At 36.0% G+C, this 14,270-nt stretch overlaps 1 protein-coding gene across 2 annotated transcripts; it reads left to right on the forward strand.

Annotated features, from left to right (window-relative positions):
- Positions 1–5,201: 5,201 nt before the first annotated feature.
- Positions 5,202–11,549, forward strand: LOC125647663 (uncharacterized). Of its 2 annotated transcripts, none has more exons than XM_048874438.2 (4): positions 5,202–5,293; positions 8,222–8,317; positions 9,137–9,271; positions 9,369–11,549. In XM_048874438.2, exons 2-4 carry the CDS (start codon positions 8,287–8,289, stop codon positions 9,713–9,715), a joined length of 513 nt encoding a protein of 170 aa, XP_048730395.2. In that variant the 5' UTR covers positions 5,202–5,293; positions 8,222–8,286; the 3' UTR covers positions 9,716–11,549. The 2 variants fall into 2 exon arrangements, with proteins under 2 accessions (XP_048730395.2, XP_048730394.2); XM_048874437.2 differs by lacking the exon at positions 5,202–5,293 and adding an exon at positions 5,390–5,492.
- Positions 11,550–14,270: the final 2,721 nt, after the last annotated feature.

A 14,270-nucleotide genomic window follows, 5' to 3' on the forward strand; every position in this document is an offset into this window, starting at 1 on the left:
TTAAATACGGACAATTGGCACAAAACATGTTGGCCATTCTGACCATCGTTCATTCGAACGTGGAATGCGAAACTGAAAGAATCCTCAGCATTGTGACCACAAAACAATAATACAGACCCAATATGAGCAGCTCAACTCTGAATTCCATTACAACACATAAAACTTTTATGTCAAACATGCAAATTCACAAACATGATTCAAATAGTCAAATGATTTGTTAAGAACATGCGAGAGTGCAACTTACAATGTTGTAATGATTAAAATAAAATAGAATAAAATGACGGAGACGACTGTTTATCTTTATTTCAGTTATGTAATGTGTAACTACACAGTCTCAGGTGTGTAAGTATGGCTTTAAAATAGCTTCCAGTTGTGTTTAAAATTCGTGAAATCTCATATTTTCCCGGGACTGTGGACCCCCTAAACTCCCGATCGGGGCATTGCACCTGGACCTAAATGATCCCTAGGCGGGTCCCATACCCCCGCCTTTTTAGATTACTCCTCAAACAAGAGGCCCATGGGCCACATCGCTCACCTGAGTCACCTTGGCCCATATCTGAAGACTTTCCATATATATTTGCATGTAAAACCTTGGTCCCTATTATGGCCCAAACTACCCTTTGCAAACTTGAATCTACACTATGTCAGAAAGCTTTCATGTAAATGTCAACTTCTTTGGCCCAATGGTTCTGTTAAAGCTTTTTTCTATATTTGTATGTAAAACTTTGACCCCCCCCCCACTTGTGGCTCCATCCTACCCCCCGGGGACCATGATTTGAACAAACTTGAATCTGCACTATGTCAGAAAGTTTTCTTGTAAATAACAGCTTTTCTGACTCAGTGGTTATTGAGAAAAAGATTTTAACTATATATTTGTATGTAAAACTTTGATCCCCCTTGTGGCCCCATCTTATCCCCGGGGGCCATGATTTGAACAAACTTGAATCTGCACTATGTCAGAAAGTTTTCATGTAAAAATCAGCTTTTCTGGCTTAGTGGTTCTTGAGAAGAAGATTTTTTAAAGTTTTCCCCTATATATTTGTGTGTAAAACTTTGATCCCCCCCTTGGGGCCCCATCTTATCCCCGGGGGCCATGATTTGAACAAAATTGAATCTGCACTATGTCAGGAAGCTTTCATGTAAATCTCAGCTTTTCTGGCTTAGTGGTTGTTGAGAAGAAGATTTTTAAAGTTTTCCCCTATATATTTGTGTGCAAAACTTTGATCCCCCCTTGGGGCCCCATCCTATCCCCGGGGGCCATGATTTGAACAAACTTGAATCTGCATTATGTCAGGAAGTTTTCATGTAAAAATCAGGTTTTCTGACTCAGTGGTTCTTGAGAAGAAGATTTTTAAAGATTTTTCCTATATATTTGTATGTAAATCTTTGATCCCCTATTGTGGCCCCATCCAACCCCAGGGGCCCATGATTTGAACAAACTTGAATCTGCATTATGTCAGGAAGCTTTCATGTAAATCTCAGCTTTTCTGGCTTAGTGGTTCTTGAGAAGAAGATTTTTAAAGTTTTTCCCTATATATTTGTATGTAAAACTTTGATCCCCCCTTGGGGCCCCATCTTATCCCCGGGGGCCATGATTTGAACAAACTTGAATCTGCACTATGTCAGGAAGTTTTCATGTAAAAATCAGCTTTTCTGACTCAGTGGTTCTTGAGAAGAAGATTTTTAAAGATTTTTCCTATATATTTGTATGTAAAACTTTGATCCCCTATTGTGGCCCCATCCACCACCCGGGGCCCATGATTTGAACAAACTTGAATCTGCATTATGTCAGGAAGCTTTCATGTAAATCTCAGCTTTTCTGGCTTAGTGGTTCTTGAGAAGAAGATTTTTAAAGTTTTTCCCTATATATTTGTGTGTAAAACTTTGATCCCCCCCCCCTTGGGGCCCCATCTTATCCCCGGGGGCCATGATTTGAACAAACTTGAATCTGCACTATGTCAGAAAGTTTTCATGTAAAAATCAGCTTTTCTGGCTTAGTGGTTCTTGAGAAGAAGATTTTAAAAGATTTTTCCTATATATTTGTATGTAAAACTTTGATCCCCTATTGTGGCCCCATCCAACCCCAGGGGCCCATGATTTGAACAAACTTGAATCTGCATTATGTCAGGAAGCTTTCAGGTAAATTTCAGCTCTTCTGGCCCAATGGTTCTTGAGAAGAAGATTTTTAAATGACCCCACCCTATTTTTGCATTTTTGTGATTATCTCCCCTTTGAAAGGGACATGGCCCTTCATTTGAACAAACTTGAAAGCCCTTCACCCAAGGATGCTTTTGGCCAAGTTAGGTTGAAATTGGCCCAGTGGTTCTGGAGAAGAAGTCGAAAATGTGAAAAGTTTACAGACAGACGGACAGACAGACAGACGGACGCCGGACAAAATGTGATCAGAATAGATCACTTGAACCTTCGGTTCAGGTGAGCTAAAAACATGTCAAGGGCTTGTCTGCATCTCTAGATCTAATGGGGGAAATGCATATCGGTGAATACTTCATCTTCATTGAGTCGAGCATACGATGTACATATCAATGGCTGTACGTGCAGACATAGAAACGAATTGAAAATCAGCATGATGGACAAGGATCCTCCCTTATCACCTATAGTGAATTCTATAATCCAGAACAATATTACTCACCACTGTATCACTTATAGTGAATTCTATAATCTAGAACAATAGTACTCACTACTGTATCACCTATAGTGAATTCTATAATCTAGAACAATATTACTCATTACTGTATCACTTATAGTGAATTCTATAATCTAGAACAATAGTACTCACCACTATATCACCTATAGTGAATTCTATAATCTAGAACAATATTACTCATTACTGTATCACTTATAGTGAATTCTATAATCTAGAACAATATTACTCACTACTGTATCACTTATAGTGAATTCTATAATCTAGAACAATATTACTCACCACTATATCACCTATAGTGAATTCTATAATCTAGAACAATATTACTCATTACTGTATCACTTATAGTGAATTCTATAATCTAGAACAATATTACTCACTACTGTATCACTTATAGTGAATTCTATAATCTAGAACAATATTACTCACTACTGTATCACCTATAGTGAATTCTATAATCTAGAACAATATTACTCACTACTGTATCACTTATAGTGAATTCTATAATCTAGAACAATAGTACTCACCACTATATCACCTATAGTGAATTCTATAATCTAGAACAATATTACTCACTACTGTATCACTTATAGTGAATTCTATAATGTAGAACATTAATATTACTCACTACTGTATCACCTATAGTGAATTCTATAATCTAGAACAATATTACTCACCACTGTATCACTTATAGTGAATTCTATAATCTAGAACAATATTACTCATTACTGTATCACTTATAGTGAATTCTATAATGTAGAACATTAATATTACTCATTACTATATCACCTATAGTGAATTCTATAATCTAGAACAATATTACTCATTACTGTATCACTTATAGTGAATTCTATAATCTAGAACAATATTACTCACCACTGTATCACTTATAGTGAATTCTATAATCTAGAACAATATTACTCATTACTGTATCACCTATAGTGGATTCTATAATCTAGAACAATAGTACTCATTACTGTATCACTTATAGTGAATTCTATAATCTAGAACAATAGTACTCACTACTGTATCACTTATAGTGAATTCTATAATCTAGAACAATATTACTCATTACTGTATCACCTATAGTGAATTCTATAATCTAGAACAATATTACTCACCACTGTATCACTTATAGTGAATTCTATAATCTAGAACAATATTACTCATTACTGTATCACCTATAGTGGATTCTATAATCTAGAACAATAGTACTCATTACTGTATCACTTATAGTGAATTCTATAATCTAGAACAATAGTACTCACTACTGTATCACCTATAGTGAATTCTATAATCTAGAACAATAGTACTCATTACTGTATCACTTATAGTGAATTCTATAATCTAGAACAATAGTACTCACTACTGTATCACTTATAGTGAATTCTATAATCTAGAACAATAGTACTCACTACTGTATCACTTATAGTGAATTCTATAATCTAGAACAATATTACTCATTACTGTATCACCTATAGTGAATTCTATAATCTAGAACAATATTACTCACCACTGTATCACTTATAGTGAATTCTATAATCTAGAACAATAGTACTCACCAGTATATCACCTATAGTGAATTCTATAATCTAGAACAATATTACTCACTACTGTATCACTTATAGTGAATTCTATAATCTAGAACAATATTACTCACTACTGTATCACCTATAGTGAATTCTATAATCTAGAACAATATTACTCATTACTGTATCACTTGTAGTGAATTCTATAATCTAGAACAATATTACTCACTACTGTATCACCTATAGTGAATTCTATAATCTAGAACAATATTACTCACTACTGTATCACTTATAGTGAATTCTATAATCTAGAACAATATTACTCATTACTGTATCACCTATAGTGAATTCTATAATCTAGAACGATATTACTCACCACTGTATCACCAATAGTGAATTCTATAATCTAGAACAATATTACTCACCACTGTATCACCTATAGTGGATTCTATAATCTAGAACAATATTACTCACTACTATATCACCTATAGTGAATTCTATAATCTAGAACAATATTACTCACTACTGTATCACCTATAGTGAATTCTATAATCTAGAACAATATTACTCACTACTATATCACCTATAGTGAATTCTATAATCTAGAACAATATTACTCATTACTGTATCACTTATAGTGAATTCTATAATCTAGAACAATATTACTCACCACTGTATCACTTATAGTGAATTCTATAATCTAGAACAATATTACTCATTACTGTATCACCTATAGTGAATTCTATAATCTAGAACAATATTACTCATTACTGTATCACCTATAGTGAATTCTATAATCTAGAACAATATTACTCACTACTGTATCACTTATAGTGAATTCTATAATCTAGAACAATAGTACTCACCACTATATCACCTATAGTGAATTCTATAATCTAGAACAATATTACTCATTACTGTATCACTTATAGTGAATTCTATAATCTAGAACAATATTACTCATTACTGTATCACCTATAGTGAATTCTATAATCTAGAACAATATTACTCACTACTCCATCGACTGAACGACTAGCATGGAACAGCTATGATTGTTTGGGGTTGGAATACTTTTCCCGGGTTTTTCACTGAATAAGTCGAGGTAAACGAACTTTTGATTTGTTTTGTTTCCATCATTTAATAGACGGTTTAAACATAACTTTAATTTCTTATTCGAAAGACATATCTTTGTACGAGCTATTAGTCAAGTTTTATCTTTTGATATCTCGTGCAGAGCAAAACATGTCAACCCGGATATGCATACACGGTCATGTAAAACCCCGGAAAGATAAACAATTAATGTAAGTATGGTTTATATCACGACAAATTTACGGTCTCAATGTCTCGGTCGACCGTAATTCGTTTAAGGATATGTGCGAAGATGTGGCCAAGTAGAAAATCTAATCATTTTTTTTTTCAAGAGCAACATGGGGATATTACATACTATGAAAGCTTATTCGGGTCAAAAAACACGGGAGGAAAAAATGAATCCATGACAACGGACTAACAAGTCGTGGACAAATATTTGGCCCCAGTATATCATAGCCATGAATAAACAAGTGGTCACAAATTTCGTGACCAAGAATTAGTAATTCGTGACCACGAATGAGTATATATCATGTCCACGAATTGGTAAATCGTGGCCACAAATGAGTATATGACCACTATTTTCTATGAAGTAACAAGACAATTTATATCTTGATTATAAAATGTAAATAGCCGATATACAGATGCTCGCCCGTAACGGGCTCGTCAAAATAGTTCGATCATCAACCATAGTAGTTGTCTAGTTGACTTTCAAAACTTTATTACGCATGCCTAGTTTGCTTCCGGACTTTCGGTGCGCATGTGTGGTTACTAAAGTTTAATCATTCTGGCCTAGTTCGATCATCAACTATAGTAACTAGAGTTGAACCAAAGTACGATCGAACTGCCTTTGGTCAAAACCGGAAGAGTTGTCACTGCGCATGTCTGGTCTACCACACAACAACCTAGCTGTTTGCGTCAGCCCTGAATCGTAAAGTTTACTGCTCGTGGCGGGGGACCTTCAAGCATTTGCGGTGAACAGCTTGTCAATTTCGTGGGAGGGAAAGCTGGGATATGTGTTTCCCCAGGTCGGGTTAATGCCCAGAATGCTAGACCATGTGTCCAAGGTAAATTGCAGAATACTATTAGTCGCTCCGAGGTGGCCACACAGACCATGATTTACTCGGATTCTCAGCTTGTTGCACGATATGCCATCAATAATGCATCCTCACCCAGACATACTGAAGATAGTGGGGATCCAGATCCGGAATTTCTGAAGTTGGCAATCTGGCCAATTTCGGAAGTACAAGCAGACAGTCAGGAATTTGATTCTCAGCTAGTACACTTATGCTTGCAGCCTGGAGAAGAAAGAGGTACTCAGAATGTCTACTCCTCTCAGTACAGAATCTTCAGAAGCTGGTGTTAGGAACGAGATATTAATTCCATTACTGCATCTCTGAATGAACCCATCTTATTTTCTAAAGATTGTTATTCCCTACCTTCTGACAAATTGCTAGGTGTTAGGAAAGTGATGATGTATTACTTGCACACCCGTAGCCGGGGGGGGGGGGGGGGGGGGGGGGTCGTGGGGGTCGTACGAACCCCCCCTTGAAAACTACTAAGCACTATTAAAGTCGGCATTTTGTTTGAATTGTGACTATTAAAGTCGGGATTATTTATGAAAATCATGAAAATTCATAGTAGAAAAGGCATGATTCCAAAATTCAAATTAAGTGCCAGGAAATTGCTAGATTGCAGGATTTTGCACCAAATACCCCAGACCCCCTGCCGTAGTGGCACCTCGCGGTGCGAGGTGATAGACTCGCGTTGCGAGTCTATGTAACCCCCCTTTGAAAAATCCTGCCTACAGGCCTGACTTGAAAACTACTGAAAAATTACATTCTTATTGCTCACTTTTGAGAAAACCCACATGGTATAGGCGCATGCGCGGGAGTGGGAGATCTAGAGGGAGCGTTTTCCCTGTGGTCGAATTGAGGTACTATACAGGGGAAATACATAAGTTATTAAGAGGTAAGCACCACATGTTCGCGAGTGAAACCTAGAGCTACGAGAGAAATCTTTAATTTTAGTTAATTCCACAATCCGGAAAACCAGTCACTGTGGTCGATGTGAATAGTGCATTGTGACGTCATATTAGCTGCGATGTTTTATCTCTTTTCAATCAACAACAACATATAAGAAAGTATGAGCTAGGAAGGATTATCATAGAGCAAATCACGTGACCCAGGAGTGAGCTCGTCATTCGCTTTGCGACACGAGCTTCGCTGGTGATCAGTTAATTTAAAATATGATTATGTGGAGTTCTACAAGTGTCATCTCCTTAAATAACCTCCATATTGTGGTTGTTGTTTTTTGTTTGTTTGTTTGTTTTTTGCGCGAGTTTTCCCGCACAACATAATGGTTATAGGGGCCACAACGCTGACCTGAGCCTTAAGACGGAATATGGAGTATCCGGGTAGCGAAATGATTAACACACTCCCGGGTATCTGTGGCCATGACTAATAACCCACCCTCTCTTTTTAATTTCATTTCGCTACTCGAATCTTTGGGCTTGGGTACATGTATGCGTTGTGGCCCATTTAACCATTATAAAGCGCGAGAAAATATGACAGAGTTAATCTAAGGAGAGTCTACCTAATCATGTTGATTGATGCAAAAGTATTAGCTATGGGATAAATGTAATCATTTTCGTTTAATGAGTCATTACACTAATTGATACGTATGCACAAATAAACGTAAAATGAAATTGACATTATGTTGCACCTAATACTGTATATATGTCTACAAAATTGACTTCATATTAAACTGTATAGTATGAAGGATATTTAAGTAATTGTATACAGAAGAGGGGGTAGGGGTGGCGGTATAGCCATATCCATGGGCACCTGTGTCACAATGGTACACGATAAATATCAAATTTTAAAGGATAAAGATAACATATTACACTGTTATGGGATTTTCTAAAAGCGTGTCATATTTACAGATTACACCTATCGATTTGATCATGCAATACCTTTACACTTGGTACAACTGTCGGCATGCAGCACAATGAATGTCTCTACTATAACCTCACCATCAGGTATATATAGAATTTTCTATTACATGTATAACCTCACCATCAGGTATAGATAGAATTCTCTACTATAACCTCACCATCAGGTATATATAGAATTCTCTACTATAACCTCACCATCAGGTATAGATAGAATTCTCTACTATAACCTCACCATCAGGTATATATAGAATTCTCTACTATAACCTCATCCTCAGGTATATATAGAATTTTCTACTATAACCTCACTATCAGGTATAGAAAGAATTCTCTACTATAACCTCACCATCAGGTATAGATAGAATTCTCTACTATAACCTCACTATCAGGTATATATAAAATTCTCTATTACATGTATAACCTCACTATCAGGTATATAAAGAATTCTGTACTATAACCTCATCCTCAGGTATATATAGAATTCTCTACTATAACCTCACTATCAGGTATAGATAGAATTCTCTACTATAACCTCACCATCAGGTATATATAGAATTCTCTACTATAACCTCACCATCAGGTATATATAGAATTCTCTACTATAACCTCACTATCAGGTATATATAGAATTCTCTATTACATGTATAACCTCACTATCAGGTATATAAAGAATTTTCTACTATAACCTCATCCTCAGGTATATATAGAATTTTCTACTATAACCTCACTATCAGGTATATATAGAATTATCTACTAAAACCTCACCATTAGGTATATATAGAATTCTCTACTATAACCTCACTATCAAGTATATATAGACTGGCTAATTCACTTTTTTCAATTCTACCTCATACAGAGTCAGATTGTTTTAAACAGCTCACACTAACATCTAATATCTGTTGACAGAGACAGCTGAAGACCTATCTCTTGACAAGGTGTTGATTTTTGTCCTGGTGTTTGTGTCCATGTTGGTGTTAATCTTCGTTATAAGCGGGGTGTATAAAATCAAAGAGTTTTGTAGAGAGCGGAACACGGACACAGGTTAGAGTTAAATAGACCGATTTATTCCTCTGACAGAAAATAACCCAGCAGCCAATTTTTAAATTACTCACATGTCGCCATGTTTGGCCTTTTTCAGGAATCTCGGAAGACATTTTTGAACATCCACATAGGGACGCGCCTCCTCCTTACCCCGGGAAGTTGTCTAGAACAGATGTGAATTACCTCCCTTCCTACGACTCAGCCGTCCAGATGTCCACCATATTGGATATAACATCTGGGTCTACGAACAGACCAGAGGAGTTACGCACCGACCAATATATAACAGACGGACAGATTACAACTGTTCCTCCGACAGATATGCCTCCAACAACACAATCCACATTAGAGACACAAACGACTTGTCAAGAGTCAGTTACACAGACACAATCCATAACAGAAGAAAACATTGTAGGATATCAGTCACCAACTGTCTTCACACTGTAGATTAAATCAATCAGAGAAAAATCCTTCACAGAAAAGAAAAATGTTCTGAAAAAAGTGTCCATTTAACTACGCTGGTAAATAGACAGCGCTAGTTATGAAAACGATGTGCTCACCACGTGTCGTTGATACTATGTGATTTTCAAACAAACAATCCTTTAGCGCTTGCTCTGTTTATTTTCAAGAAATCTCTGTACACGTCAAAAAATATCGTTCAAACACCATCGAACCAGCCATTCTCTCATCAGAGGACGCGTTACGCATGCTTCACACAGGGCGACTTCGTTTTGTCGTGTTTGAACTTGGGCTACCGGATTTGCAATCGAACGGAGGGTTATACGTATTGTGACAAAGGAACCTTATCCAACTATCCCTGCCTTCTCCGAGGGCGTGGTAGCAATATGTCGGTCTTGTAATGATACGCATGGATGGCTGCATGACTATTTGACATGGGAGTAAAACTTTACCCTAAACGTAGGCCTACTCGGACCGTACGAACGTACATGTAAGTCGTTCTTACAGTGCAGCGCCCGTAGTGTACGGAACTCTACGTAGAGAACGCAAGCATTGGATATCTCAGAGTGACTGGTTAGTTTAGTACGAGATATTACAGGTCAACCAATATTTTCATTCAGTGTTTCCCGCTCATTTTCTATTGAAATCCAGTTTGTCATTTGCCACTATGCAATGAAGACACATTTTTGTTTCAATATCTAGTTAAACCCGGTTGTGTTGATATATACAATCCACAAACTGCGAGGCATTGTTGAAATGATCTATTCTGGTATATATATTATAGCCATTCCTAGCAAAAAAGACCCTTTTATCTCATACGTGCGGTGTATATTGAAAGTGAGATAAAGCATTAGCTTTTTATCAAACTCCCCGTCGAGGCCTCATTACGTCACCTACGTACAGACCTCTCCTATGTGACGCAGCACAACATACAGATTTAATTGTATATTGTGAGTCCGCGATTATCACGCGGGCAAATAACAATAAAGAAGTAGTTTGTAGTTTTAAAAGCTTGAAAATACTGACATTAAGAGCATTAATATAAAAGTATGGATTTTATTTTAAACATAAAATTATCAAAAGATCATTAAAAGGTATGGATACTCTGTTCAAATTATAGTGTTTTTAAAATGTTTACGTTCTTGTTTTGAACTGTTTACGTTTGACGTTATGGTTTTTTCGTCATTCAACAGTGACGTCACACAGTATACGCGGTATAAGAATTCGCTATCCCATAATGCCTAACTGGAAGAGATTGGTTTGTGAGCAAACGAACTCTGGCTGAAGTTTGTAGCTTTATCACACGCCCGTTTGATAAAGCACTTCCGGTCCGCACTACTTTTGACACTGTCCCCGCTTGAATGACATACATGTATTTCCTGTGTTCATGCATATCGACGCATGAAATAAAGCATATAACTTGTAATTCTGTATTTATTTAGAATTTCTTTTAATGCAAGTTACCGGCCATAAAAATGTCAACTCGATCAATAACTACTCGAAAATTACGACCAGAAAACAAAAAGATGTCCACACTATTATTATCGACAAGGAATCAACCGCCTACTGGACAAGCCTAATCGAAAGTACCTCGAATGCTGCAGTACCAAGTATTCACAAACACACTCTCTTTTCTCTGGAGCCATATTGAATGTAATAAATCTCAACAGCTTTACTTACCAGGCCTAAAGTACCTCAGGATTTCCTCTCGCCCTCAGATCCAAAGAAACCACGTGAATAAAATACGCACAAACACTTTTACTTTTCATTGTAAACTGTTGAACATTCTAATAACGCTACATTAAAATATTACTTTCATTGATCTTTGTTACACATGTTTATTTTAAAAAGACGCCGACATCAAACTTTTATCAGAAGGTCAGGCCTAGTCAAAAAAATAAATACTCGGTCAATAGTTGTTATTTTCTTGGAATGGCAAAACCATTATTAATTATAAACTATAATCCCTTCTAAAACAATTTTAATCGATGACTTTTTTTTTATAAAAATGCTCTTTTGTACTGTATATGATTGGATTATATGCGCACTATTTTTACCCGCATAAGGAAGACTGATAAATCACGACATCTGAGCCACGGATTCAAAACAAATTCAATCAGCTGTTTCTACTTTACTGGGGATCATCTCAAAATTAAGCGAAAAGAAGACGTATGAGATAAATAGAACATTTATATTTATCAAACTCGTTGATATGGTGTATTTATTCGCTCGACAAGCCTCGCGAATAAATACACCATATTAACTCATTGGATATACCAAATATCAAAACACGCAATATAGATATTCTCTATATCTTATTTGATCCAACGTTTTTCTAAAAACGTCATAATGAAAAAATATGACGTCATTATTACAACTGTATTTTTTTGTAATCGTACTTATACTCCATCTGCCCTTTCAAAAGATGAAATTCTTCAAAACCATGCTTCAGTTTTAGACACATTTAATATCCCAGTCAATGGGTCGAATGAATATGAGTTACCGTACATATACTGTACAAAGATACATTGCTGGATCCAGTAAATATTCTACCAAGCCCCATCTTTGCTCCTCACGAAAATATTAACAGATGTGAAAGAGAAACTTCAAACGCACTGTACGACTACATATATGCCAGAAGTGGTGTAAATCAAATGCGAATTCTAAAGAACCTTTAGTTAAAAACTAGACTTTTTGACACCATAGACAGTTGCTTCTTCAACAAAAATGGAAAACGCAAATGTTCATATCTAGTGATCAGTCACTCAAAAAATTACTTTAAAACCACTCTGATTCCACGCACAAGTACTCTGAAGTTAAAAATATGCTGGAGTTTCTCATTGACGATATCTTCGTGGTCTTTGGTGATCAGGTCTTCCAACAGTCTGTTGGAATTCCCATGGACAGGAATTGTGCTCCTTTGTTAGCTGACCTGTTTTTATATTCCTATGAAGCAGAATTTATTCAAAAACGTCTATATCTTGCTGTGACCTTCAATTCGACATTTAGATACATCGACGCTTTATCTATTAACAATAATAACTTTCATTCATATGTCGATTCGATATATCAGTGTGAACTCGAAATAAAAGACATCACAGAGTCGTCCACTTTTGCTTCATACTATATTTTATTAAAAGTAGATACTAATGGCAAAGTAACAAATCAACTTTATGACAAATGGGATGATTTCAGCTTCTCCATCGTCAACTTCCCATATTTATGTAGCAATATTCCATTATCACCTGTATATGGTGTACCATGTTTATATCTCTCAACTGATTCGATATACAAGAGCTTGTTCTGCGTATGGTCAGTTTTTAAAATCGAAACAGGCTACTGACAAACAAGTTGATGGTGTAGAGGTTTCAACAGTCTTGTTTAAAGTCAGCATTTCGCAAATTTTATGGTCATTATAACAATCTAGTTTGCCAGCACAATCTATCATTGGGTCAAATGCTGTCTGACGTGTTTCATGTCAATTTTTAGACCGTTCTTTGCACAGATTTTGACTCCGTTTACCTGATCAATATATAGGGCTCACAGCGGGTGTGACCGGTCGATAGGGAATACTTGCTCTTCCTAGGCACCTGATCCCACCTCTGGTGTGTCCAGTGGTCCGTGTTTACCCAACTATCTATTTTGTATTGCTTATTAGAAGTTATGAGATTGATCACTGTTCATTATCTTTACCTTTCGTTTTGCATACTTGTAAAAGAAAAAGGTCACAATTACCAATCACGGGTTGGTTGTCATCTTTGACTATAATATTTTAACGACTATCAATATTGCTCTAATATTTTGAGGGATTGTTCTCTATAGTTCCCACTTTGGCACTGAAGTACTTGAGGGCCCTTTTTGCTAGGAGTGGCTCTAATAATAAGTTAATAAGTATAATATAAAACGCTTACCATATGTGATGGTTTATTTTTTTTAGTTTAATAGCGTTTATTTCCCTTTGCCATCCTTCATATATGGAAGTCCATTACCAAGTATGGAAAGTTAAAGTCAAGGTCAGGCATATTTTCAGCTGTTACATTTAAATAACTTACAGGTCAATAATGTCAATATTATAGGTACTTGAAAGTACATGTATTCATATTTTTAAAAAATAGAAATAAATATAATTTTTTTTCTATACATGTATGAAGTGAAGTTTGGGTAATGCCTTCCCTCTGGTTAGAAAAATATTTTCAAATATCACAATGCGGACTTTCAGGCCCTACTATGTTTAACGTTTGCCCATTTTGTTTGAGCGAAGCTTATTTGAACAATTGATATTTATCATGGAGTCAATGACAGCTTCATCTCCCAAGACGACTCATCCTTACGCCAATAAAGAATATCAAAACATATCATCCTTAAACCAATAATGAATATCAAGAATCTCTAATCTATTTGATTTTAATACTAGTGGAATATATTGCTTTTTATATAATTTTTTTTCTTGATGAAAAGAGAAATAAACAATGGGTAGTGATAGTTATTCCTTAATCAAGGAATATTCAATCAAAACGAAATTCTCCCATAAGGTAGCCAGTAT

The sequence above is a fragment of the Ostrea edulis genome, chromosome 6 (genome assembly GCF_947568905.1).
Source record: "Ostrea edulis chromosome 6, xbOstEdul1.1, whole genome shotgun sequence".
Taxonomy (NCBI): domain Eukaryota; kingdom Metazoa; phylum Mollusca; class Bivalvia; order Ostreida; family Ostreidae; genus Ostrea; species Ostrea edulis.

Bases quoted from the DNA above. Each gene is read 5' to 3' on its own strand.
- LOC125647663 (XM_048874438.2), top strand. From the start codon at position 8,287: ATGAATGTCTCTACTATAACCTCACCATCAG. The intron at 8,318-9,136 runs GTATATATAGAA...ATCTGTTGACAG, and splicing joins TACTATAACCTCACCATCAG to AGACAGCTGAAGACCTATCT. The intron at 9,272-9,368 runs GTTAGAGTTAAA...GGCCTTTTTCAG, and splicing joins AGAGCGGAACACGGACACAG to GAATCTCGGAAGACATTTTT.